Raw genomic sequence first — 27,236 nt, forward strand, 5'->3', positions numbered from 1 at the left:
GTCGTCGTTACACAACATTTTACACCACATATTCTAAGGTCAGATGTTTAGCCGCTGGCTCCTAACCACTCGGGACCACTCGTGCACACTCCGCCTAGTTTTTTTTCCGCGTTGAATGGATTAGTTCTTGTGCTAAATATTGCTATTACGACTATGAGACAGAATTTCTAATCACGTTACCTTACGCCGAGCTGAGGGGGGAATCCCTCCGTCAGTTGTTCAGATTTATAGAAAACGAGCTGCAGGCAAATATTGAAGGTAAGATAAGATATGCTCTTTTATTTACCATATTTGTGGGTCAGTGTCAGAGTTAAATTTCTCACATGGAATTTTTTATATTACTTCATCCAAAGATCCGACGAGAGTCATGTCCAGTTCACCCAAAGGAGGTTAGGAAATCAAACAACTCTTAAAGATAGAGTTCTTTTTATCCATCACGCGAGTTATAGCTTGCCCTGTGCATTAATGCTCTTATAAATAAACAAATATATGCAGCCTGCTTCAAACATAATGTGTTGTTCTTAATTATTTTACAAAGGAATTAATCCAGACGCATAATTGATTTCAGCTAAATGGTTGCTTCAGAAAATGAGAGATTTATTCCACTTTGATTTACACTAAAGAAGCTCTACTTTTAGTGAAGCTATGATTATCTAGACAGGTAGTAAAATTTGAGTTTCTTAATTTTCACTTTCTCCTATCAATTATCTTATCTTTTGGCCTCATGTCTGAGATGATATGCAAGATTTAGTGCAACATGCAAGGTACAAAATGATGGAATAGCTAAACATGCACTTTAGTAAAGTGCTCAATGGATGTTGAAATTTGATATTTATGGCCTAATTACTTACATTTGATACCTTCAATAATTACCATTACTTTTTAAAAATTATTTGTGCTCTGAAGTGTACTCTAATGCAGTCACAGCTGTGGGTTTTCTATGTTCTGTTTAAACTGGTATTCAGGTAGCAAACATATCATTTATGACCTTGTGTTTCATTAGTTTGGAAGTGTAGGCTGGAAAGTGCATTACATACAAGGTCATTCTGAAAATTGTTACCTGTGTAGTGAATCTGAAGTCTCACTTTGTTAATTACAGGAAAGAAAGGGAAAAAACAAAAGCCTAGTAAATTTGATTTTACAAAAAGTCATCCATCACCTACCACATCCCCATCGTAAGTGCTATTTAAGGTTTATTTTGCATTCTTGTGACACAGCATGTCCAAGTTGTTGCTAGCAAAGCCCGAATCAGATGTAGCAAATAATAATTCATTAGAGTTCACTAATTAATGATTAGTCAGCAGACCCTTAAAGGCTAGCCCTTGTTATTTTAGATAACAGATTGAATGATCATCTTTGCCTAGGTTAGGGTTAGAAGTTTTAACCCTTTAACTCTTAGATCAAATTTTTGCTCCTCACTGTCAACATAATTCTTATAATGTTAGTTCAGAGAATTAAGTATTGGATCAACTAATGATCCCTAAATTGATATTTTTCTTTATTCTCATTACTTGTGTGGTTGATAATGTATTAATATTGTAAGGAGAAATTCTCTCTTGGTCACTCATGGGAGTTAAAGGGTTGAACCAACTTCAGCATGTTTTATTTATTTTTGGATTAACTTAAACAATATTGATCAAAATATATTTGTTGGTAGATATTTATTGTTAGATTATAGAAGATCACCTCAAAAGTCAGCTATTTACTTTGAATAACTGAGTACTTGGTTCATCCTACCTAATTTTCAGCACCACTCCACCCAGGAATTTGAGTGATAAAGCTACACTTACTGTTAATGGCAAGGTTGGTACTTTGTCACTAATTGATCAACAGTCTAGAAGTTTTCTTGTTCTCTTTCTCTCTTTCTGTAAGTTATTATGAATATTCTCTAGGCAGGAAAATCTGAAATTGCATCATAATGGACACTACACAAGCAATTACTCAGTAAAATACCCCAAGGTATTAACAAAACAGAGGTAGTTTTTCTGACCATTTTATGGTACATCAGAGGTACACAATATTTCTTGTTCTTTTTATGCTTATTACAGGACTTTGAATGTAATGCAGATGATTTAAAGGAAATAAAGGAGCTAGGACATGGAGCATATGGTTTTGTTTACAAAATGCAACATCAACCAACAGGGTTTATAATGGCTGTCAAAGTAAGTGTAAAATACTTTTTCCAGTTTTAGAATAATTTTACTGAGGTTCCTCAGTAGTGTTCTTCAATCCTGCAATCTCAACTAAATTTTCCATTGCAATCCTGGCTGATTATACTGACCAATCCCAATTCTGACAAAAAATTCTTGTTTTAGTCCATTACCTAAACTCAAAAGGGCCTTTTTATTAGCTCTTGATATTCTTTACCAGCATTGATTCATTGAAGTCTCTAGTCACTGTAAGGCAAAAGTTTATCTCCTTTGACCAAAAATTTTGCTCGTTTTATTAGTTTTCAAATTTTTGCACAAATAACATTGGCTAGTCATGGTAACAAGTTCCTCTAATTCAACTTTAATAATAATTCTAATAATTTTATTTATCCTACAAAATTGATCAGCTAGTACCATAATAAAAGCTGGTATCAACCCATGTGTAGCTATATATAAAAAAAAAAACCCTTTAACTTCTATCTCAATAAATAATTCGTAAAAAAATTATTATAATACCTTGAAATATAAACCTAAAATATATTTAAATATATTTATATTTAAATAGTATATTTATATTATTTTAAATATAAATATTAAAATTTAAAATATCAATATGTATATATATATATATATATTTTTTTTTTTAATCAACAACTAGAAAAAAATCAACTAAAAATTAAACCTAAATTAGCAAGCTACAATGAAATTTAACATCTAAATCTCTAAAACAACCATATAACTCAGTCTTTAACCTCTTCAAAAAGTTTATATCTCTAATGTACTTAGTAAAACTATCTTCTGCAGCAGAATACTGAAAAATGGTTCGGCCAGTATTTGTTTTGACCTTGGGAAGATGCAATAAAGTCTTACGTAAATTTCTTTCATGAATATGAGACCTACAGTAAGATAATCTGCCAGTTGATCAGGGCAACTAATATTATGTACAATCTTAAAAGACAACATCTCAGATTTTGAAAAACCTACTGGGACCCTCTTTACTAATAATATGAATTTTTTTGTAATTTAATTTATTTTATTATCATCAGAGAATACGTGCCAATGTAAATTCAACAGAGCAGAAAAGGCTTTTGATGGATTTGGATGTGTCGATGAGAGTAACTGACTGCCCTTACACTGTACATTTTTATGGAGCACTGTTTAGAGAGGTATGACTCAAAGGGTAATACTTACATTTGACCTTAACAATTCCTGCTGCTCTGGAGTTTGTCTTTGTTATATTAGAACTGTCCAATTTGATTCATTTTGACAAATAGTGGACAATTCATTATGCCAGATGTTGTTAAATTAAATGAGAGGACCTATTTATTCACCAGGGAGATGTCTGGATTTGTATGGAGCTCATGAAAGTATCACTAGACAAACTTTACAAAAAAGTTTATGCCACTCCTGGCCGAAGGGTGCTTGAAGAAGTCCTACGGGAAATAGCCATTGCTGTAAGTTTTGACAGATTTACTCTCTCCTAAGCTATGCACAACATGGTTATTGTGAAGGCTGTGTTGTAATTGTAACTGGAGATATCAGAATTTTCTTTCAGATGATAAATTGCTGCTGTAACAGTCAATGTGCTGTCTATAACAGATATGGTATTCTTGTTGATAATTATTTTGATTGAGTTAGGAGCTTATAATAAATGATGGCGCTAAATTTGACACCACCCCCACCTGCCTCTTACAAGTACAAAAAAATTCATATTTGAAATAATTATGTTTTATTTACTGACACACAGATGGTCCATGCATTAAATTATCTTCACAGTAAACTGCATGTAATCCACAGAGGTAAGCACTTGATTTATCATTAGTTTTCCTTAATATTTTTTACCATATTTTTTTATTTTGATTAAAACACCAAAATGCTCTCCCATGTTTTCCTGCTATGATAGCCCCTTCAGAAAGTTGAAAGAACTTGTAATGAGAAAAGTTTGTTAATCATGAAGAAAGTGATAAACAGCTTTTCTTTAGAATATGTTACTTTGATTTTGGGTTAAGTTTTTGTAACAATAATGAGTGATTTACAATAATGTTTGTAGGAGATCAATTAAAGTTTTCTCTTGAGCCTATGGTCCTTGATTTTGTGGCAAAAGTAAACCTTCAGCATTTTGTCTTATTTTTCTGATTGACTGACCAGCATTGCTTATAATGGGTGTATAAAATAATCTTGGTGACAGAGATTAATGGTTATAGTAAAAATGTCTTGCTTAAGAATTCAGGACAGTGAGTATTTGACAAGGGGTTCAATGTGATCCCAAGTCAAGGACACTAACCATTATATTCCATTGTACCTCCCACCTGATGTAGATCATAAGGTGAGCAACAACAACTACACCACAATTTTAATAGGGTGCCAAATTACAATCATCAAAGATTGTATGCTCTTGTGGTTCAAAGAGTTAAACAAAAACTGAAATCACCACAGATTATTTTAATTGCTTTATTTATAGATGTGAAGCCTTCTAACATTTTAGTGGATGAAAAAGGAAATTTTAAACTGTGTGATTTTGGAATAAGTGGTCAGCTGGTAGACTCACTGGCAAAAACTGTTGATGCAGGATGCAAACCTTACATGGCAGTAAGTATTTTTAAAATCACAAGTCACTCAAGAAAATGATATGTGCCTAGATGAGTTGTTCAGGGGCTAAATATGATAAATATTGTGGATTATGACATTTTTCTAATTTCTTTTTTTAGCCTGAGAGAATCAACCCAGCCAAAAACATGGAAGGATATGATATTCGCTCTGACATTTGGAGCCTAGGAATCACTATGGTAACTTATACATACTAAGTCTTGTGCTTCCCCCAAATCAATGTGGTACCCAATACATAAGGATACTTGCTCTTCCCTGAAACACCACAGTACCCAACATTTAGTTTTACTAGCAGGTAAAACAATTGAAGAAAAAAAGCCTGAAGATTTTGTCGGGATTCGAACCTATACCACCCAGAAAGTGATTGTAGAGGCTCTATCCTGTTCTTTTAAACTTGGGATCAGATTTCTCTCTAGGATAGAAACAAACTAATTTTAAGTACCCAATAGCTACTTATGAGCAACAAATGAGAGGGATTGATTCAAGGATTCTAACTATGACTCCAAGGTTGTAAATAGTGGTCCTGTCTTTTACAGATAGAACTGGCAACTGGTAAATTTCCATACACTCAGTGGAAGACACCATTTGAGCAGCTGAAACAAGTTGTTCATGAGCCTTCACCAACTCTTCCTGATGGGGAACCATACTCGGATGAACTAAGAGATTTTGTTGTTCAATGGTAATTTTCAATTTTTGGCAAGCCATATAACACTTTTTAATTTACCCTTTCACGCTGGGATCTTAATCATAGTTTGATTCTCCCTACTGTTATTCATAAATAACTTTAATATCATTTGTGAGAATTAGTTATGAAATCAGTTCAACTATTTGATATTATTTGAGGTCTTTGTTCTCATCTCCTAAAACCATTGGCAATGGTTGGCTGTATGGTATTCAGGTTAATCAAAATGATCATTTAGTTAACAGGAGAAACTTCAGGGTTAATGTTGTTTTACCTTTAATTTGAATCTGCAGCTTACAGAAAGACTACAGTAAAAGGCCTAACTATGTCTCGCTCATGGTAAGTAGACATATCTTAACGTCAAAAATTGTTAAGACAGCCATATATTCTTAAAATTTTATTCACTTTGCATGCTGCATACTTGACTTTTTAGTGATCAAGGAATACATATTTTATAAACCTTTTGAGGTAATGGTTTTTTCATCATTTTGATAACTTTGTTAAATAAAAAACCATTAGTATGAAAGACATCACATGCTGTGGAAAAGTCATTAACAAGGTTTTTTCTTATAGTTGTTTTTTTTGCAAAATTGATATTTAAATTTGTTGCTACCTTCTAGTTATCTCAGAAAAAGACTAAATTATTTAGAATGTATTGACAGATAATATGATTGTAATTTGTTTGTAGTAATAATTCCTTTTCTATTTTACCTTGACCAGGAGCATAATTTTGTAAAAGGAAATGGAACAGATGGTAGTTTTGACACCCAAAGTTGGATAACACCCATATTGCAAGAACTGGAACAGTCAAGTTTATAGTGAAGGGAGACTGTTTTTTGTTTGTTTGTTAGTTTTTTTTTTTCTCTTATTCTCTGTTGTAAACTGGACAGAGTAAAAATAGCATTATTTGGCTCAGTTATTATGTGAAGGATTTTAAGAAGTACTTCCTTGTAATCCTTTTTTTTTTTAATTAAGAACTGTGGTATATAACATATATTGACTGGGAACATGAAAATGACTTATTGTAACAGAAAGGTGCATTTTGGATAAATCTGTCAAGATAATCCAATCTGCCAAATTTCAGATTCTCATGTCTATCCATTAAAAATGTTGATCAAAGCCAGTTTCTGGAGGCTAACAAAAAAATGATATGTACTATCACAGGCTTTACTGACACATTCTTTGAATGAGGTGAAAAAGGTCAAAGCAGTGGGAAAAGAGAGAGGTCTTTCTTGGTGGATTCCCTCTTCTTAAACCCTCTGATTTCTCAAAATTGGATTGGCACTGTACATTTTGGTTGATGTTTTGAATAGTTAGGGTTTTTTTGAAATTGAAAATACTGAACAAAAGATTCTTGATCTTGTTTCTTACACTTTGATACTAATATTTCCCAAATGTTCTCAAGCCATTGACACCAATTTTCAATGATTCTTTAAATTCTGTGTTAGGTATAATTTCCCTAATTCCCCTAAACCAATTCCAAATTACATGTGCTGGAAATATATTTTTTGTTATTTGATTGAAAAGGGTAAGAATATTCTTTCCATCTCCTTAACTTGGTTTTGAAATAATTTGAGGAAATTTTGTGAGTAGCTTTGAACTAGAAGGATCTTTTTGAACGACTTTCCAAAGGAAGGTAATTGGGAAGATTAGTTGTCTTCTTTCTTTCTAGTATAATACAAACTTTTAGACAGCCAAGATGCAATTGTTTTCCTTTTTGTGGTTTTAATTACTAAAACTTTCCCCAATTAAGAACAAATATTACGTTTTTAAGTCTTTTATTTGGTTTAGTACCCTCCTGCTAAATTCGGATGTTTAAATGGGAAGAATGGGGACTGCAATGGTTCCAGTTTTTTTACAAAGCAACCAGTAAATATAAAATTATCTTCACTTACCATGTGCAGCTATTAATGAGCAAACAAAAATAAATGCCATTGGTTAATTATTTTAGAAGAAAAGATAATATAGGGTAATCTCATACAACTCTTAACCCTAAGGCCTTATTGTGTGTAAATCTGCAGTGTATAATCTCAGTCACCATCACTTGGTGATAATGCTGTAATATCTTTTGTTAGTGAAACTATCAATTTTACCAGCCAGTTACTGGCATCAAATTTCATGAGTGACAGATTCTACCCTTTGTTAAGGTAAAGCTGTAATTTAAATGTTTCCAGTGAAAGAGAGTGCAAAATGAACATAGTACAGTTTTATAATTATTAGCTGCTGCCTTGCTTGATTCTTGGAACCATTTTCGTTGTTAAAAAACCCTTTCAGCCAATGATTCCATTCTGCTCTATTTGAAACCTGGTTGCCATCAGCAATATATTGGACGGTGGCGCGATTTTGAAATCATCAAAGGTATCCTTCAGTTTACGTTAAGTTATACCGTGAACCTTAATCCTGTTCTACCTCTCCCCTACGTCGTGCCAATTCGCAGAAGAACGACTACGTAATAACATATTGACCAATCAGGGACATTTCTTTAAAAAGCCACATGGGTGTACGTCACTAAAATTTGCTATTCGGATATCTCTTTGCCGGCGACCCTTGAAATTTTCGATCTCGAGCCCTACTGCTTCTCGTTTGATCTTATCTTCGACTTGGAAGGCCTTGCGAACCCATACATATTAACAAATCATGTCTCGTTTTGATAGAGGTCGCTCCTTTGATCCAGGGAGCCGTTCAGAGCGTAAAAGGTAAGGCAAACTGACCCAGATCCTTGTGCGCCATTCCCTCCTTTGCATTGTCGTTTCTAATTCACTGTTGTCTTCGCTGATTCTTGAGAGACAATTTCTGTGTCTTAGATCCCAAGGTATTTTTTTCATAATGGTTAATTAACCTTTGCACCGGTCATTTTGTAGTGCTTCTAGGCGAATTTGTGTAACATGAAATTCGCCTTTCACGAATGCCACATGCGATTTTTTCTCACAATGCAACAGGAATTTTGTTTTCGACGAGTTAGTAGTCGTCCTTTTGTCGGGATATCGTAGGTTAGGGTGATTTTGGCCGGGCCTGATATGCAAGTTGCAATCGATGGAGATAGTTGCAGCACTTGAAAAGTCTACCGTCAAGTTTAATGATGTAAACGTTCAAGAAAGTGTAGCGGTGTTTGAAAGGATAATGGACTAGGGGAGAGAGATCTTTTAATAATCATTTTTCAGCTTCCATAATCTTTTTTAGCTATTTAAGCTCAAGACATCGACACTTAAATAAAATTGTTATATTATGTCAAGCGACGGTTAACCTGTTTGTTGTCTCTAAACCTGAAGTGTAATGTATATAGTATTCAAAAGTTTCATGATTCGTTCGTATGGTTTTGTTTTCTAATATTGTTTTGTATTGAAGATGAACGAAGTTATTCTTGTATCCTTGTAGCTTTGGAGGTGGTGGGGGTGGTAGTAGAGGAAGTGGCCGAGGTGGTTTTGGTGGAGGATCATTCAGAGGGGGGGGTGGTGGAGGATTTGGTGGCAAAAAAGACAAGTTAAACAACAGCCCAGGACAGCATCTTAGAAAACCAAAGTGGGATCTAGATGCCCTGCCCAAATTTAAGAAGGATTTCTACCGAGAACATCCAAATGTGCAAAACAGATCCATGGTAAGAATGATTCCAAAATTTTCTCTGATTTACTTTGATTCAGTGTGTTAGTGACTTAATTTTCAAGAATCTGTGAAAGTTCATGAAGTTTGCAATAGTCACTTACACAGCAGACCTCCAGACAAATACAAGCCTCCCTTCATTGTTAATGGTAGTAAAGGTTTGTTGAACTTGATCCTTAATATTGTATATCCTTTATTAAACATTTTCAATAGAGCAGAGTTAAAACACCTCTTGATTTTGTAATTTTAGCAAGAAGTTGAGGAATACAGGAGACGTTCTCAGCTTACTGTTCAAGGGAGGAATGTCCCTAAGCCAGTAGTAACATTTGAAGAAGCTAGTTATCCAAGTAAGTGTTCTTGATTGGTTAAAATAAATAGTAGCTTTTAGGGCAGGCAGTGTGCACACTCTGATTGTGTTGCGTCATGGTTGTAATACAAAAAGTGAGTTATTTGTATCCTGACCTGGTTGAGTGAACACCTTTGGGTGGCAGCATGGTAGCGTGAATATGAGTGGAATGTAATGAGGATTCACTGTCTGTAGCCATTCCTTGAAAGGTTAAACAGTGTTTACAGGCCTGTGCAATTCCTGTTATTCCTCCATGAGGAATTTGACTCTTAGGAGGCGACTGACAAGATTCAGAAAGAATCGCAACTGCAGTCTTGCCTAAGAAACTACACAAATGGTAGCAGTTACATTCACAGCCAATGGCTGTGTGAATAACATTAAATTCAGAAAATACATTCTTAGACATGAGTTATTTATTAAACACATTACAGACACCTTCGAGACAGACACCTTTGAATACAAGAACTTTTTTTGTGTCATCCACCTGGCGTAAATATGGGATTTGTCAAAGAAGCCCTTTGCCTGCTAAGAACAAATTCATCATGCTCTACGTTTAAAAACGTGCAGAGTTTCTTAATATTCTTAAAGAATAGAGGATACTTTTATCAAGGTTGTAAGAAACATATCTCCAAAGTCATTTTCTGCAGGAGAGAAAAAACAACAGATGCACATAGGAGAAAATTTATATTGCCTTTTGTAATAGCAATCCTACAGAGGGGGAAATGGCACTTTAAAACTAATCCTTATTATCACATCCCAAAGGAAAATCATTAAAAGATATCCTCATAACAGCTTAACTTTGAGGGCAGAAGATTTTAAAGCTCTAGTAAACAGCAAGAGTTGCACAAGCCTATCAAGTTTATATAAGTTTTCCAGCTTACCCGGCATGTTGCCTTGCACACTGTAGAGTTATTTATTGGTCAAGGGATTCCTTTCACTGTGCCAATTCAACTGTCCTTCATTCAATGATCATGATAAAAGATTTACCATACAACACTTGCCAGTGGTTAATTTGCTTTTACTTAGGAAAGTAGATTTACAACATGATTGAATATATATAGGAAATGTCCTTACAATAGTAATGCTGTAACGCAATACACTAAACTCAACAATAGGCCTTTTGCGGCCATAACCAGTCTCAAACACAATCACTTAAAATGCATAAAACACATGTACCGCTGGAGAGCATTTAAGAGCTTTTAAGAGCATTTAGTCAGCTGTTAAAGAAAGATGGAAGTGGCCATTCAAATCTTTGAAGGGCTTCAAACTACGACGTACATCAAATTTGACCTTCTCAAAAGCCAGTCTTAAGTTACATACTAAAAAACATTGATTGCATTTGTACTTGAGAAGCATTGAATATGTGACAAATGCATACCAAAAATACTTCTGCAAATTCAGAATCAATCAAATTTCATTCACCTATGGTGAAAGAAAAAAGGAACAGCCAACTTATACAGAACCTTCAGCCAATTTCTGTGGCTTTTACTGTCATATTGAAAATAAAACTACCACGATGCAACACAACAGGAGTGTGCACACTGCCTGATTTCACGGTAGTAGTTCAAGGGTTAGCATCATTTTATTCTGACAAATTATTTTCTCCCTCAATGTTAGTACTTTAAGTTTTTGAAATTTATTTTTTTAAAAAAACTTTCTTCCATCAGTTAAGTGTGCTTTAGACTTTTCTGGAAAGTTTTTACTTTAAGCATGACTGCAACATATTGAAATATGTTGTTCATTTTGTCTCAAACATGAGTTAAAGAACAAATTTGAGTGCTCAGCAAGGAATCAAACCCTAGACCTTTGAATGGGAGAGGGTTTGGCTGTAGTTGGTATTTAGTGTTAATTGCTTTCTAACACTAAAATTAACAACCTGCTCTCTTCAGATAATATCATGGATACAATAAGAAGTGAAGGATTCCAAGAACCAACAGTAATTCAAGCCCAGGTATTCTTAGATATTTCAAAAACTCATTAATAATTCATAAGCCCATTAACCTATCAAATGGTAGATAATACATCACATGCAGTGACTTTATATCGATAAACCTCATCCTTATTAGTATGCGGTGTTTTATCAGATATAAAAACACTTATGAATATTAATTAATTATCAACACAGAAACTGACACAACAAATGGTGGGAACATATTTAATGTTCTTTCAACAAATTTCACACAGTAAATTTACTTTTGCACCAAATTAATAGTACAGTTGTGAAATACACATCTGGAAAAATTCTCTATTCCATTAGTACAGTAATCTGGTAAAGGCATATTAGACAATACATCATCTTGATGTATCATCATCTTGATGTATCATCATCTTGATGTATCATCATCTTGATGTATCATCATCTTGATGTATCATCATCTTGATGTATCATCATCTTGATGTATCATCATCTTGATGTATCATCATCTTGATGTATCATCTTGATACATCATCTTAGCTCTGGAACAGGACGCCATGTCCTCTTCGGTTAGTAGAAGAAAAGTACAAAACACATGTGAGATTTGATTTTCTTGCATACTAATTTAATCCCTATTGTTTTTCTCGTATGCTAATTTCTAACGTTCACAAAAGCATAATTGTTATGAACTCTCTTGACACACACTTTTCCAAGAATGTTTTTGAAGCCGTTCAAAAAACTTGCAGCACGTGTTTTATCCTGCTCGTTTTTTAAACATTACATAAACAATAACCTCTATTTGGCACAAAAGTATGCACAGATGTTTGTCCATGAACATTATCTGTTCCAAGATGTGAACAGTTTATTGAGAATGAAGCCAGAGGAAAAGTGGGAGCTTGGAGGAAGGGCAAATATACAAGCATAGTTTTGCACAAGATAGAGGCTTTTGTGTTTTTCCAAGTATTTTACAATAGGTAAAAGAATTGTTTATGAACAGCTTACTGTTTGTTGCATGGAAAGTTTTCTTTTGATTTTTGTTTTTTCCAGTACAACTTAATGAACAAACAAATATTCCTCCCTTCTGTAACAACCATAAAATGCTCTCTCATCTTGAATTATATTTCAAACAAAGAATTATCATAGTGGACATAAGGTTTGAAAGTCGGGGAATATCACTCGGATGATATCCTCAGTTATCCTCCAGTTTTAGTGGGGAACTATTCGGTCATGTAATGCACTTAAACCAATCATGCACAATCAAAATATTTGATGGATCATAAACATATATATGCAGTACTGCCTGTGTGTACTCTAGCACCTAGATGAACACTCAGTCCCTGTGATTTGGGGAATTTTTATGCATATTTCTTGTGTGTGTGGTTATCTACATGCAGTAGAAATTATACATATGCAATGTCTACACCCAAATGCAATTTTAAGTCATTTTTTGGCATTCAGTACATCCATATGCATGTGCTCTTTCCCATGGAAGTAATTGCTGTGGGAATCTGTATCTGCAGGGCGTGAAATTAATTTTTTTTTCTGATAGCCACTTGGCTCCTAAATTTTTCAAAGTGGTAGCCAATTCAAAAAAGTTAGTCCCCATTTTTAAAGACAAACAAGACCTTTTTTTACACTGTCACTGTTCTAGATAGACCTTTCAAAATTAAGTTAGGAAAAAGATCTTCAATGTGCTACAAAGTGGACACTAGGATGGGTAACCAGTCAACTCGCCGATGGACCAACTCGCCGACGCCAACTCGCCGACGTATAAAATCGAGTAGAGACGTCGGCGAGTTGGTCGTCAATCCAATACAACTTATTAGAAGTTAAACATACAGAGAAGTAAACGATATTTAGTAAAAAAACACTGGCGAACATTGGTGAACATCAAACAGAAGCTTAAACATCGGTGAACATTGGTGAACATCACCAATGACTATAACGAACGAGTTATTGTGCGACAACAACACCGTAAAGACTCATCTTGTCAATCGCTCAGATTTTTTAACGAAAACTTGGCTTTCTAGACGAGATCTTTAGTAAAATGCAATTATTTTTATTTGCAACAAAGTTTATAAGGATCTTAAGGCGAATAAAGCGAAGTAAACCTCACCAACGACTCTAACAGCTTAAGACGCGAACGAGTTATTGTGTGACAACAACACCGTTAAGACTCAGCATGTCAATCGCTCAGTTTTTTTAACGAAAACTTGGCTTTCTAGACAAGATCTTTAGTAAAAAGTATTTCTTTTTATTAGGCAATTACAGAGTAAGGTGTTTGGATTATGGGAGAAATATGAAAATGGTGAAAGAACAGCGGCCCAATTATTGAAATCGATGTCGAGATTAAACGGACCTACAAGAGCAGAGTAATTGCATGATATACATTACTTTCACATGTTCATCTGATCTTTATAATAAATGGAATTTTATCATTTTTATCGTAAATCAAATGTTCTCGATCATGAATAAATCTTTCTTTAAAGTTAAAAAAAAAACGTGGTTCCGCGTGGTTGCTATGGTTGTCACACAATAACTCGTTTGCGTCTGAAGCTGTTAGAGTCATTGGTGAGGTTTACTTAGCTTTATTCGCCTTACGATCCTTATAAACTTTGTTGCAAATAAAAAGAATTGCTTTTTACTAAAGATCTTGTCTAGAAAGCCAAGTTTTCGTTAAAAAATCTGAGCGATTGACATGATGAGTCTTAACGGTGTTGTTGTCACACAATAACTCGTTCGCGTCTGAAGCTGTTAGAGTCGTTGGTGAGGTTTACTTCGCTTTATTCGCCTCAAGATCTTATAAACTTTGTTGCAAATAAAAAGAAATACTTTTTACCAAAGATCTTGTCTAGAAAGCCAAGTTTTCGTTAAAAAATCTGACCGATTGTCATGATGAGTCTACAGTGTTGTTGTCATACAATAACTCGTTCGTATTTGAAGCTGTTAGAGTTATTGGTGATATTTACTTTACTTTATTCGCCTTGAGATCCTTATAAACTTCGTTGCAAATAAAAAGAATTGCTTTTTACTAAAGATCTTGACTAGAAAGCCAAGTTTCCTTTAAAATTTGACCGATTGTCATGATGAGTCTTTACGGTGTTGTTGTCACACAATAACTCGTTCGCGTCTTAAGCTGTTAGAGTCGTTGGTGATGTTTACTTCGCTTTATTCGCCTTAAGATCCTTATAAACTTTGTTGCAAATAAAAAGAAATGCTTTTTACTTAAGATCTCGTCTAGAGAGTTTTCGTTAAAAAATCTGAGCGATTGACATGATGAGTCTTTACGGTGTTGTTGTCGCATAATAACTCGTTCGCGTCTTAAGCTGTTATAGTCATTGGTGATGTTCACCAATGTTCACCGATATTTAAGCTTCTGTTTGATGTTCACCAATGTCCAATGTTTTTTTACTAAATATCGTTTAATTTTCTGTATGTTTAGCTTCTAATAAGTTGTATTAGATTGACGACCAACTCGCCGACGTCTCTACTCGATTTTATACGTCGGCGAGTTGGTGTCGACGAGTTGGTCCATCGGCGAGTTGACCGTAAACCCTAGGATGGATGATGTACAACGTTCAAGCTCAACTAAACCCAAGATGGCATCTAGTTATATATCAAGATACATGTGCTGCATTTTGGAAACAAACTTAATGAGGAAGTTTGCCACAGATTTATCTGTGCTAATCTTTTTTTCTCTATAACTCTAAGTAAAGTTACGATGAAGCATTCTAGTCACCAATTTGGCATCTAATTTTTAGGATTTGGTTGCCAAAGTGAAAAATTTAGTTACATTGGGGCCTGTATTAGGCGCAATTTCATGCCCTGTATTTCTATCTATGGGAGCCTGTATTTCACAATTTATTTAATTAATTTACTTTGAAAAATGGTAAAATCCTGTTGCATTCTTAATTACATACATACAGGTGCTTGTTGTGACATGCAGTATGCTTGTTTCAACCTTGCACTACATGGAGATTACATGTAATTCATCTAATGCTGCATTGTACAAGATCACTTCTGTATTTATTCATCAGTTGGGAGTTCTGTACTGGGAAAACTGTGCCCAAAGTCTTAGATACCATCCAGGTCCACAAATATTACCTAGTTATTTGTCTTGTTTGCTTTCTTTTAGGGTTGGCCAGTTGCACTAAGTGGAAGGGACCTTGTTGGAATTGCACAAACTGGATCAGGAAAAACTATCTCTGTAAGTTGTACTGATTCTTTGCAGTGTAAGAAATGCTAAATAATTGTGATCATTGTTTTTTACTTGTTATTGAATTGCATTGGTTAACTGCAATACCCTATTGTTTGCCTTCCTCAGTTCATTTTACCAGCAATAGTTCATATCAAGCACCAACCTCTTGTCCAGCGTGGAGAAGGTCCAGTGGTAAGATTATTTCATTAATGATTTGGAAGCTCTTTGTTGGAAGTTGAGATAAACCATGACCAGGAACTTTTTTTTAGAACTGTTGAAGTAGAATCAAAACTGATGAGTGTGATCTAAATAGTTTTTTTTTTTAACTTTCATTTTTGAAGCCATTTTAGTTTTGGAGACTTACTATAGAAAGGAAATTGCAAAGTCAGTGAATACAACTGATTAAAGAATATATTCTGTCAAAAGATATGCTAATTAGAGTACTAGCCATATGCCTATAACAGGGCATTTTGAAAGAACAAAACTTGACATTCCAGTTTCCTTTTTTGAGTATTCTTGGTTAGCAGTGGTTTATCTTTGCTAATACACATTGCTCAGTCAAATGGAAATGGCGCTGTTATTTTCCTATTAGGCTCTTGTCCTTTGTCCTACAAGAGAATTGGCACAGCAGGTGCAAACTGTGGCCTTCCAGTATGGTCGCAATACCAATGTCAAAAGTGTGTGCATCTATGGAGGGGCACCCAAGGGACCCCAAATTCGTGAGCTTGAAAAAGGTGAGGTAGCCATAACAACATATGCACTACTCAAAAGATTCTGGTGTTAATTCAAATTTTATGTTTCAGTAGCTGTGTTCTGAGAAGTATTAAACTACAGAAGTGTCAATCAAAGTTAATTTAATTTAGACTTAAAATTGAACTTCTGAATGTAGGACTTACTTGCTGGAAAGTTTGTCCAGAATAAAACTTTCCATTCAGGATGCCTGAATAAACTGAATTTCCTAAATCTCTCTTTGAAATGTACCAACTTAGTGAATAGTTAAAAGGTGTAAGTGTTTGTAGAGTCCCAGTTAGTGGGTTTTCATTCTTTTGCTGCTATGAACCTTGAGTGCTATCATCAATTCTTGTACCTGGGTTTAGGGTTAGCAACTTAGTTCCTGGTAATGATGTGTCCTCATCTTCTATGAAAATTTTTCCGGTTTACTGGAGACAGGGATGGGAGTCTTTGATTTATATTACCTCTACTATTCCTGGTTTCAGGGGTGGAGATATGTATTGCCACACCAGGAAGATTGATTGATATGTTGGAAGCTGGCAAAACAAACTTGCGACGCTGCACATTTCTGGTACTTGATGAAGCAGACAGGATGCTTGACATGGGCTTTGAACCACAGATCAGGACAATTGTTGAACAAACAAGACCAGACAGACAGACACTCATGTGGAGTGCTACATGGCCCAAGGAAGTGCAAGGGCTGGCGGCTGATTTCTTGCGGGACTGTGTTAACATCACAGTTGGCTCAGTGGGGCTCACTGCCAACCACAAAATCTTACAGATTGTGGATGTTTGTGATGAAACTGAAAAAGACTACAAGTAAGTTGAAAGTTTGTCTTTGCATAGGAAGTTCTAATTACCTGCAGATAAAAGTTTTTTCTGGAGATGAAGTTTGTTCATTTGTCTCACAATAGAGTCACTTTAGCAATCTACATCAAAAGTGACTACATCATGAGACAAACAAACAAAGTTTTTTCTGTCTTGCACACGAACTTTGAAATTTCTTTTTTGCAAATATTGATTTTATTGCTTTTTATCTGTGTGTAGAACTTAGAGAACAGGCTCTAAGTCATCTTTGCCCCCTATGTTTCTAATGGTATAAAATCAAGAGTAATAGTTGAACCATAATAGCTCAACTATAACGTGACTCACTAACACAATTTTTATTATTTTTACAAGGTTGATCAAGCTTTTGGAAGAGATAATGGGAGAGTCTGAAAACAAGGTATTCTTGTCGTTTATATATAGATTCGTAAAGGTGAAAGAATGTATCTGTGGGTTCTATTTTCCTCTCTTGTATTTCTATTAAATTTGTATGTTTATTGTAGTCACTCATTTTTACTGAGACAAAGAGAAGAGCAGATGAACTAACAAGAAGGATGCGTAGAGATGGGTATGTCTTGCTTTCTACATAATACATGTGGAAGGAGGTGTTATGTGATCGATTGAGCAGCTGATGAATTATAATGTCATTCCTGAAATTTTCATGTTGACAATTTTGAATTCCTCGTTACTGATGCTCTCTGCTAATGTGTAGTCTGCTATGTTTTAGTCTTTCCGGTTATATTTGTTCAATAATTACAATTATCTGTTTACTTCCCTTGATGTAGATGGCCAGCAATGTGCATTCATGGGGACAAATCACAGCCTGAAAGAGATTGGGTATTAAATGGTATGTGTGGCTTTAAGCCTTGATTAGGTGAATGAGGTGTGTCCCTGGGAGAGACACTAAACTTTTCTATTGCCTTCCTCCTTTCACTATTGTAAATAGGAACTGGAAAACTTTCAGGGAAACTTGATGGATTGCTGGGGATAGTCTGTGATGAATGTGCCTTCATTTAGGAGGGAAGCAACACTCCTTGTTGTTTCATGTTGTGGAACTGTAATTTGTCCTGTGGCTGCTAGGCATAAAGGTTGACTGGACAAAATTTTATTTTTGAATTAAAGAGCCAGGATAAATGCATTAAGAGTTAAAAGTATCCACATAATTTATTACATAAACCTGTCATGGAACTTAAAATGGAAAGGAATGTTTAGAAATGTTTGGGATATGGTTTAACAGCCCTCTCAGGACTAGATAACAAGTTGTGCTAGCTTAAATAGTGTATTTACAAATAAAATGAACCTTTTAGAGTTTAACTTCTTTGTCTTTTAAATTTCAGAGTTCAGGAAAGGTAATGCTCCTATTCTGGTTGCTACTGATGTTGCCTCCAGAGGACTAGGTTTGTATATGTTTTTCTTACTAGTTAACCAGCACAGTGAAAATTTTGGGTTTCTTTTTTTTTTACCTATGTTAATTAGCTATCTAATTAGTTTTATTACAGTGATAAAACATAAATGAATCTTCTGGAGTGTAGTGGCTTTTGTGTCGGTCTTTTTTTCAACTGTCTTATTTACTAACTCTACATTCTATTTTTTAATCCCAGAGTAGGATTATTCTTTTTAATCCGAGGGTTCATCATCCTTGCTGTGGTTACTGTTTTCCTTGATTGGAGGGAACTGTGCATGACCTTGGTTTGTCAGCTGAGCTGGAGGGAAAGGAGCAGTTTCAATAACTCCTTCTTTTTAAAGATGTTTAGCTTGCATAGATACCAGAATTTTCTTTCCATAAAAAGTGTAAAAAATAAATTTTACTTTGCAATCTTGTGGGCCACTGTCAGAAGCACTTATGCATACAGCTATAAAATATCCTACATCTCAGGAAATTTCTCAAGTTACAGAAACAACTGGCAAAATAGAATTTTCACAATAGGAGAACATTTATTGCTCCAGATACTTTTTAGTTTGCTGTGGTAAAAGTTTGTGTTCTGGTAGGAAAATATAGTGCCTCCTCTTTTTAGTTACTTGTGGTGGCAATTGCATTCATGAATAGCTATTGCTATCTAGAATGCTGGCGGCTGGTCTTATTTATCTGTGCTTCCATGAACATGAGACTAGGATCAAAGCTTGAATTTCAATTAAACTGTGTTGAAGAAAGAGCAAACAGTGGAGTTGTGTTTGATGGTTGTACAGATGGAGTTAGGTTCCACAGTAATGTAAACATTTGTGGGTCCTGGCAGATTCAGCTTTTGTTGCATAAATGTACTATCTGTACAACCTCAAGCTCTTAAGTCAAAGTCCCGTGCTCTGACTTACTATTTCCTTGAAAACAACTCCAGTGCTAAAACATCAAAGGCAACTTGCTGTCAGCTTAGTATTTATTTTCCATCCAAACAATTAATGAAGATGTCAATATTAATAAAGCACTGGGCTTTGACTTATAAGTTCAGTGCATTAGGTCAAAATTTCTCTGTTTTGTATACAGAAAGTCTCTTATGCACACGTTAATGTAACTAAAATGGAGTTAAAAAACATGCAGGTAAATTTACTAATTCTGTTGCACCTTATCCTATATCTTCTATGTTGTGTCGCAATGTAGTGCTGAATCAAAAGGGCCCACAAAGTTTGCATTCTGTTCACCTTAAGCAGCAGGCAGATATGCCTGCATTGCTTTTAATGTGTCAAAGAGAAACCCTCTTTTCTGTTCCTTCCCTCCCAATCATCTGGACGCGCTGAGTCATGGTTTGGTTCCTGCTTCAAGTGTAACCTGGTGAATATTTTTTTATGCCGGCTCCCAGAGCAGAAATGATAGCTCTAGTATTCAGGCAAGTTTGTTTGGAGAAGTACCAAATTGATGGTCAAATTGTATGTTTAGTATAGTTCTGCACTGCTTTGAAAACTGGTGGAAACTATTAGAATTGAAATGGGAATTGTGAACCATGTTAGTCTAGTTTGATCTTTTAAGTAAGAGTAGTCCTGAACTTGGCTTATGTTATAGTTATGACTGGTACAAGTTATTAAGTCATCTGTATGGTGCCAGGAGTTGTTGTCATCAATTAGTGGCATCATACAAATGTTGTCTTCACAACATTTACACATGAACAAACTAAACAAGGCAACCCATCAATTCTGACATAAAAACTGATCAATTAGGTGGACAGAAGTTTCTGGAGTCTTGTGCCAACCACATCACAGTAGAACTGACCAGGTGATTTCCACAGACAAGACTAATGATTCTTTCTTGACAAACAACTCTCAACTTTACTCTGGTGATGACTTAGTGCAGGTTGAAATGTCAGTCATCACTAGTGACAGCAGTTATTTTCAGGCCTACTCTTACTTGGACAATCAGACTACACAATTGTCTCTGTTGGGTTCAAACGATTTACTTCACATGAGTACTAGGAGCTCTTTTCTAATATCTTGTGAGAATTAGGATTAGGGAGCTGGCATTTGGTTTTGATGCCCTCTTTAACTGAAAGCTCATCTTAGTGTTCATTTCATGACAAGATGTTGATTCATTGCATTATATAGATATTTCCGACATCAAATTTGTCATCAATTTTGACTTCCCAAGTTGCTCAGAAGATTATGTGCATCGCATAGGAAGGACAGCAAGGTCTGATCGCACTGGGACCTCATACACTTTCTTCACTGTTGGAAATGCCAAGCAGGCTAAAGATTTAATTTCCATTTTGAAGGAAGCAAACCAACATGTTAACCCAAAGCTAATTGCACTTGCAGAACAAGCAAAGGGAATGTTTGGTAAAGGTAAGCAAGCCTACTGTACGTTGCTCCTCTGCTTAAATGTTGCCACATGTAGCTTACATGTCACTGATTAAAAGAGAGAGAAGTTTATTCTTTAAATAAGTAAAATGTTGGTCAGGTGGGTTATTTAGGCATGGTTTGGTTGTATTGTAAGGTTGGTGAACTATTTTTAAGTTACTTAGAAGACAACAGTAAATAAAACTCGTGTATTGTGTCGTCCATTTAACCAGGGGTTGTCAATGTGCCACTTATCCTATATTTCTTAAATATCACGCAATGAAGCCTTTCATATACTCTCCCCCTCCACTTCTCCCATGGTGCCACCTTGAACTTCCCAAATTTGGCACTAGATGTCCTTTAGTTTTTCTATTATTTTTCTTTAGGGCGAAGCCGTTTTCGTGACAAATCTGCACTGGGGAATAGTGGTCACTTTAACAGGAACAACTATGGGGATTCCCGCAGTGATTCAAGGAGTAGTACTGGAAGCAGATCAGGGGGACATTCAAGCTATTCAGGCGGAGGTCGGGGTTCCTCTGGCAGAGGTGGCAGTCACATGTCCAGTGCCAACAAGTCATTCAATTCCAACCGAAGTCAAGACTCTCGTGGGGTAAGGAGTCACTCACAACAGAATGGCTCATGGAACCATATGGGAACACAACAGCACAATATGATGGGAGGAGGAGGAGGAGGCTACAATAATTACAGCAATTCATATGCACACCAGGCACCTCCTCCACCTCCACCAGGTCCTCCTCCTTCCCACTCAAATCCACCCCAGCCTCTCATGCAACAGCAGCAGTACAACCAAACTACTACATACTCTCAGCCATCCTACCAAGCTTACCAGCAACAAGCTACAAATGCTGGGCAGGGACAAGTACAGCAGACTGCAGGGTGGTCTTAATCAAGAGCAAAGCTAAACCTACGTAACTTTCTACTGCTCTTCTTTGACATTTTATTGAATGATGGTTATTTGCTTTGAAATTAGTTTTCCTTTGATATCCACAAGTTCAGGCTGATGGGAACTCCATGTTCAGTTCTGATTTTAGCTTATCCTTTTCAGTTGCTATTTAGATTAATTTTTTTCTTATTAGAGGATAGTTCTGTGTATTAGAAAAATTACTCCATAAGCGTTTTAGAAGTAGACTGTAGACTTAAACATTGTCAAGGATCAAAATAAATTTTCAGTCAACTGTGATTTTGTTTTTTCAGTCTTTCTCCAAAAGGTTGAGCATTCAAGTTCAAGGGTTGGGATGTGTTTTGAAGTGAAATCTGCAACTGCCTCGTAATTTTCAGTTTTCACGTGAATGACATTGAACTTAACACTCATTTCCTTTTTCCCTTTTAAACATCTGGTTAGGGAGTGTAGGGGAGGGAATAACCGTTGAACTCCCATGAGTGACGCAGACAGAATTTCTCCTTAGAATATCAATACAATATCAAGCAGGCAAGTGATAAGAATAAAGAGAATTAATAATTGGGGATTATCAGTCGATCCAAGACCAAATTCTCCAAACAAACATCACAAGAACTATATGGTAGACAGTAAGTAGAATTACAAATGAAATCTTGGGGTTAAAGGGTTAAGGGGTGCTTACACCTAATCTTGAAAGTCAACTAAGTAATAATTTCACTTAAAAACTGTCGTCAACTAAACCTCTACAATTGTTTAAGAGAAAGAATGAGTGACATCGAGAACATCGATGATAAGTCATCGAGCGCAATTCCTAATTACAGAGTCAGGCTTACCAGTATACGGTGGTCATTGTTTAGAAATACATGTACTGCATCTATTGTGGATGTGAATTGCAAGGTTAATTGTGAACTTTGTCTTTCCCCGATATTTTAAATGTCATCGTTGGTTGTAGGAACGAATTTTGCAGCACTCAGTCCCTAGACTTGTTTAGGCACTTTGGTTCACCCAAGCTGCATGGGGGCTACAGGAGGCAAGGTTCTACCTGTAATGTCTCCGCCATTCACACAAGTCTTCTCTGGTCATCAGCATCACCATGATGCTGTTAATCTTGAGAACTGACCGTGAAATCCCTGGGAACGAGTTACGTAGGAATCTCTCCGAAATATCTGTAGATATTTTCAGAACCGGTTCAGACGATGGCTATAGCATCTGTGCCAAAGCTTTACTCTGCATGGTTTTGCCCTTTTGCACAAAGAGCTTGGATTGCTTTGGTAGCAAAAGGTGTAGAATTTGAGTACATAGAACAAGACCCTTACAACAAAACATCAGAATGGTTGACCATCAATCCTCGAGGAATGGTACCAGTTATTGTTCATACAGGCAAAACAATTTATGAAAGTTCAGTATGCATTGAGTATGTCGATGAAACATGGTCAACAGGGTCAAGACTGCTACCTGCAGATCCCTATTACAGAGCCCATGCAAGAATTTGGGGAGATTTTATTGGAAAGAAAATTGTTCCATCCTTTTATGCCCTCTTGATGAAACAAAACGAGTCTGAGCAAGAGGAGATTAAATCTCAATTGATGAGTCACTTACTTGAGTTTGTGAAAGCCATGGATATTAAAGGACCTTTCTTCCAGGGTGAAAAGTTGGGCTATGTTGACATCATGTTGGCTCCCCATGCAGTAAGGTTCTTTATTCTCAAGCATTATCGTTGCTTTGAAGTTCCTAAAAGTGAGGAGTTCAAAAGATTCCATATCTGGTGTGAAGCTGTAAGGAATGCCTCTGCTGTGAAGGTTACATTGCAAGATGAAAGCAAACTTTTAGATTCTTACAAAAGGTATGCAGATGCCAGTGCTACATCTCAAGTTGCTGATGCCATCAGAAAGGGAGGGACAATGCCTTAATCATCCTACTGGTATTTCACTTTGATCCCATCAGAAAGGAAAGGCCTAACCCTTAACCTTCTTATTTCACTTTGATCATGCACTGAGGCTGGAATTTTCAGAATTAAAGTCTTGCCCCATAAATCCATCTAATAGCTCTTGATATGTGTGTGCAGTAATGTTAATTATCTGTCATTGTAATGTAGATGGAAACCTTCTGCATACAGACCATGTAATTTTTTTTTACCTTCAAGGGAAAGTAGAAATGAACCTATTGGTTAAGCATTGCTTCATTACAACATGCCCAGGAGATGGTGCTTTCAGATCACTGGGTTAAGGGTAATCCTCAAAAAGACTGTTGAAGTCTTGACAGCCCAAGGAAGTCACCAACAGGGTCAGGTGACTCTCATGATGACTTGACTCTGGTGATTCCCTCTCCTCGGGTTCCCAAAACTTCAGTGTTTACCCTATCCTTTACCCTGTTTTTCTGTTTGTTAGTCAAATCCATGCGCTTAAGCACAATTATAATAGACGTGCCTAAACAGCAGAATCTTATCCACGCATCAAAATTTAATGGTATGAATAGGTTGGCAGGTGAAAAGATTTAACCCAAAGGTGACTAAGCCCTGAAAGATAAGTATTTTGGTTTGTTATGTGCTGTAACACTCTCAGGCCTCTGTTTCAAATGTATTTCAACTGATGATAAAATTGTCTTAAAACTAGAGAGCTTGCCTCATTTTTGTGTTGATCACAGTCAAGACAGATTACACTGTATTAACCCTTTAACTCCCAAGATCTGATTGTTAATTCTCCCCTCTAACTTCTACACATTTTCTTGGAAATAAGTTGCAAAAATTTGGAGTTAGATGAAGATAACAACTTCTAGCCAATACATTTGAGTATTAACATTATCTGTTTGCTGGATAGCGCACTGGATATTTTTAGTAGAAGTTACTTGTTAATCACTTTTGGGAGTTGAAAGGTTAAATCTCAACTCCACAATCTGAAGATAACTTCACATTTCAGAATTTCAAAAGTTAGACCTTACACATGCCAAAACTTACATGTATAGCAAATAAAAATAAATGTTCAATAAATTTTGTGGTTTATATTCTAGAGTACTTTCTTCTTTAGCTGTGAGTGGTCTGAGAATATCCCACAGAAAATATTGTAGAAGTTTAACACAGAATACATAGGTCTTAAAAAAGTCAAAAAATGTACCAGATGAATTTGTTACTCTACCTAATTCCTATTCTAAGCAACTAACAATATGTGAACTATGCTGGGATGAGAGTATGACACATACAAAGTTAAAGCTGACAGCCACGATTACAGGACTGGCAAAGTATTTTCAGTAACATTAAATTGCTGATCGTAGTAATAAGTGTTTTCTTTAACACCCATTCCTGTTGGTACATATAATTAAACATTTTCTTTTTCTCAGTCCAAAATTACACTATTTGTTGTGACACATCACCACCCAACCAAGAAAATATCCTCCTATTACTCTTTGAATGGATTTCTAAGGAATTGTTGACCCTTTGCGAACAGCATCTGCAAGCTCAGATTTGGCATTACCCTCAGCATAAGGCCTAGCATTTGCCAAAACCTTGTCTTTATTTGCCTGAACTGCTTTTACTGAAGGGTGATATATTACTGCTTCTGCCCATACATTATATCTGCTGTATTCTTCAGTCTGTGGAATTTTAAAGCCACGGTAATGTTCCAGAATGTACATCCTTGAAGCCCATGGTGCAAACATGATGTCAACATATCCAAGTTCCTTTCCTTGAAAAAAGGGGCCTGACTGATCCATTGCCTGGGAAAATTCCAATATGTTTTCTAAAAATATTTCTCGGTATTCATTTTGCTCTTCCCGAGACTGCTTCATAAGGAATTTGTAATATGGTGGAATAAGCTTCTTTATGATAAAATCTCCCCACATTCGTGCCTTAGCTCTCTGGTAAGGTTCTCGGGACAGTAGCCTTGGTGCGTTAGGCCAGGCCTCGTCAACGTATTCAATGCAAATATGGCTCTCATAGATTGACTTGCCATTGTGAACGATGCATGGTATTAATCCACGAGGGTTTATGGCTAGCCACTCAGCAGACTTGTTGTAAGGATCCTGCTCTACGTAATCAAAATCAATTTTTTTTGCTAACATTGAGATCCATGCTCTGTGTGCAAATGGACAGAACCAGGCACAGTACAGCTTCGGTTTGCTTTGTGTCATCATGCTGAAAATTGAATTAATACTGTTGATACGGTACAAAGCAACATTAAAATCAGACAAACAGAAAGCAGGGGTCTGGCGATGACTACAGTCAGCAGATCGTTGCTGTCTACTTCCAGTCGCGTTCAATTATTCTGTTTTATTCCGTACCAGTAGAGTAAAGAACAACCAAGTATAACCCTTGGACTTAACAACCGAGGTCTCTCAAAGGAATTTTAGCACCGGACGATTAAAAGAAAATTGCCCTTGTCGCGTACCCAATGCAGCGGACACGGGGTGTTGTGCACTGGAGTTTGGGGAGCGTCAACCACAGTGTAGGAATTGACAACACAAGTTGATTCAGCAACGTCTAGTGCTATCGTCTGACTATCATGCTAAAAAGGGGAAATTGCCATGTACAAGATCAACAAATGGGCTGAGACTAATTACAAAACAGGCGAGATCGAAAAGAAAAGGAAACTAAATACAACAGGCTAGGACTTACGTCTGATCCTGTCTTTACGGGCCTAGAGAAACTGCAACGTTACGTAACTGGAACAATCTTATGTAAAAATAACTCAGATCTTTCTCCGTCGATCTCCCAACTCCAACTAACACGATTCTTAAAGGGCGTACCACTATAAGGGTGTAGTTCACGCGTACAATTGCAAACTGGTTCATCAGGAATGCTAGCTAAGTAGGGAATTCAAACTATGAACAATAGTACGCTAAGAAAATTGGGGCGTAAGTTCGACAAAGAAACAAGACAGAACTTTTAAATCAAAACAAAACAATTACGTAATCAAAGTCTTCTTCGGACGTTCATTACAGCCCTCCTCTCAAAGTAATAACACAGTCTATTCTAGTTTCAGTCTGCTTCATATCAAAGTAAAACACTCTCACCTACCGTATCAAATCCTACACCGTATCAACTCCTACGCCAATGCGAAAGCTCTTCAGTAACAACTTAATACAGTAGTTTGCTCATAATTCGACAAGAACCCGATCCAAATTAAATTCTCAGAGGTGACCCAAAAAGCTGGAACGGTGGAACGGTGGAACGGCGGAACGGTGGGACGGTGGAACGGTGGAACGGTGGAACGGTGGAACGGTGGAACGGTGGAACGGTGGAACGGTGGAACGGTGGAACGGTGGAACGGTGGAACGGTGGAACGGTAGAACGGTGGAACGGTGGAACGGAACGGCGGAACGGCGGAGTGGCGGAGTGGCGGGATGGCGCCAAATCCTAAAACACGGAACGGCGAAAAATGATCCCAAATCCTAAAACACGGAACGGATGTCATGTTTTTAAAAACAATTTTTAGTTAATTTTTTAATTAATTTTTAAAATTTTCTAAAACCAAAAAATTTTCAAATTTGCAAAACTTCGCCTGTTCCTGCTCGT

At 36.2% G+C, this 27,236-nt stretch overlaps 4 protein-coding genes and 1 long non-coding RNA gene across 9 annotated transcripts; 3 read left to right on the top strand and 2 right to left on the bottom strand.

Moving 5' to 3' along the window:
- Positions 1 to 9: 9 nt before the first annotated feature.
- Positions 10 to 7,658, top strand: LOC113671527 (dual specificity mitogen-activated protein kinase kinase 6). Of its 2 annotated transcripts, XM_027187746.2 has the most exons (13): positions 10 to 258; positions 354 to 389; positions 1,100 to 1,175; positions 1,749 to 1,803; positions 2,049 to 2,162; positions 3,197 to 3,316; positions 3,485 to 3,604; positions 3,898 to 3,949; positions 4,612 to 4,739; positions 4,859 to 4,936; positions 5,294 to 5,436; positions 5,733 to 5,778; positions 6,160 to 7,658. In XM_027187746.2, exons 2-13 carry the CDS (start codon positions 368 to 370, stop codon positions 6,256 to 6,258), a joined length of 1,053 nt encoding a protein of 350 aa, XP_027043547.2. In that variant the 5' UTR covers positions 10 to 258; positions 354 to 367; the 3' UTR covers positions 6,259 to 7,658. The 2 variants fall into 2 exon arrangements, with proteins under 2 accessions (XP_027043547.2, XP_089041774.1); XM_089185648.1 differs by lacking the exons at positions 10 to 258; positions 354 to 389 and adding an exon at positions 698 to 764.
- Positions 7,659 to 7,915: 257 nt separating this feature from the next.
- Positions 7,916 to 22,012, top strand: LOC113671471 (putative ATP-dependent RNA helicase DDX5). Its single transcript, XM_027187680.2, has 14 exons — positions 7,916 to 8,135; positions 8,815 to 9,034; positions 9,287 to 9,383; positions 11,272 to 11,333; positions 15,433 to 15,504; positions 15,622 to 15,687; positions 16,088 to 16,229; positions 16,713 to 17,046; positions 17,407 to 17,452; positions 17,556 to 17,620; positions 17,838 to 17,899; positions 18,390 to 18,449; positions 20,581 to 20,817; positions 21,198 to 22,012. The coding sequence occupies exons 1-14, from the start codon at positions 8,077 to 8,079 to the stop codon at positions 21,716 to 21,718; spliced, it is 2,043 nt and encodes a 680-aa protein (XP_027043481.2). The 5' UTR covers positions 7,916 to 8,076; the 3' UTR covers positions 21,719 to 22,012.
- On the bottom strand, positions 15,720 to 16,521 carry LOC149039477 (uncharacterized). Its single transcript, XR_016180624.1, has 2 exons — positions 16,392 to 16,521; positions 15,720 to 15,766 (listed from the first exon to the last, which is right to left on the bottom strand). It is a non-coding gene; the product is annotated as an uncharacterized LOC149039477 (long non-coding RNA).
- Positions 22,013 to 22,185: 173 nt separating the features above from the next.
- Positions 22,186 to 24,735, top strand: LOC113671472 (uncharacterized). The gene has a single exon (XM_027187681.2). It carries the CDS (start codon positions 22,927 to 22,929, stop codon positions 23,638 to 23,640), a length of 714 nt encoding a protein of 237 aa, XP_027043482.2. The 5' UTR covers positions 22,186 to 22,926; the 3' UTR covers positions 23,641 to 24,735.
- On the bottom strand, positions 24,294 to 26,886 carry LOC113671473 (uncharacterized). Of its 4 annotated transcripts, XM_089185651.1 has the most exons (3): positions 26,739 to 26,864; positions 26,337 to 26,524; positions 24,294 to 25,856 (listed from the first exon to the last, which is right to left on the bottom strand). In XM_089185651.1, the coding sequence occupies exon 3, from the start codon at positions 25,853 to 25,855 to the stop codon at positions 25,142 to 25,144; it is 714 nt and encodes a 237-aa protein (XP_089041777.1). In that variant the 5' UTR covers position 25,856; positions 26,337 to 26,524; positions 26,739 to 26,864; the 3' UTR covers positions 24,294 to 25,141. The 4 variants fall into 4 exon arrangements, with proteins under 4 accessions (XP_089041777.1, XP_089041775.1, XP_089041776.1 ...); XM_089185649.1 differs by lacking the exon at positions 26,337 to 26,524 and having other exon boundaries at positions 26,739 to 26,886; XM_089185650.1 differs by lacking the exon at positions 26,337 to 26,524 and having other exon boundaries at positions 24,294 to 26,226; positions 26,739 to 26,857.
- Positions 26,887 to 27,236: the final 350 nt, after the last annotated feature.

Source organism: Pocillopora damicornis, chromosome 10, assembly GCF_964200805.1.
Source record: "Pocillopora damicornis chromosome 10, jaPocDami1.2, whole genome shotgun sequence".
Lineage (NCBI taxonomy): Eukaryota > Metazoa > Cnidaria > Anthozoa > Scleractinia > Pocilloporidae > Pocillopora > Pocillopora damicornis.

Excerpts from the sequence above, each read along its gene's own strand:
- LOC113671473 (XM_089185649.1), bottom strand. The coding sequence starts at position 25,855 with ATGATGACACAAAGCAAACCGAAGCTGTACTGTGCCTGGTTCTGTCCA.
- LOC113671527 (XM_027187746.2), top strand. The coding sequence starts at position 368 with ATGTCCAGTTCACCCAAAGGAG. Across the intron at positions 2,163-3,196 it reads GGTTTATAATGGCTGTCAAA|AGAATACGTGCCAATGTAAA; the intron begins GTAAGTGTAAAA and ends TATTATCATCAG. Across the intron at positions 4,740-4,858 it reads GATGCAAACCTTACATGGCA|CCTGAGAGAATCAACCCAGC; the intron begins GTAAGTATTTTT and ends TTCTTTTTTTAG.
- LOC113671472 (XM_027187681.2), top strand. The coding sequence starts at position 22,927 with ATGGCTATAGCATCTGTGCCAAAGCTTTACTCTGCATGGTTTTGCCCT.
- LOC113671471 (XM_027187680.2), top strand. The coding sequence starts at position 8,077 with ATGTCTCGTTTTGATAGAGGTCGCTCCTTTGATCCAGGGAGCCGTTCA. Across the intron at positions 11,334-15,432 it reads CAACAGTAATTCAAGCCCAG|GGTTGGCCAGTTGCACTAAG; the intron begins GTATTCTTAGAT and ends GCTTTCTTTTAG. Across the intron at positions 17,453-17,555 it reads TGGGAGAGTCTGAAAACAAG|TCACTCATTTTTACTGAGAC; the intron begins GTATTCTTGTCG and ends TGTTTATTGTAG.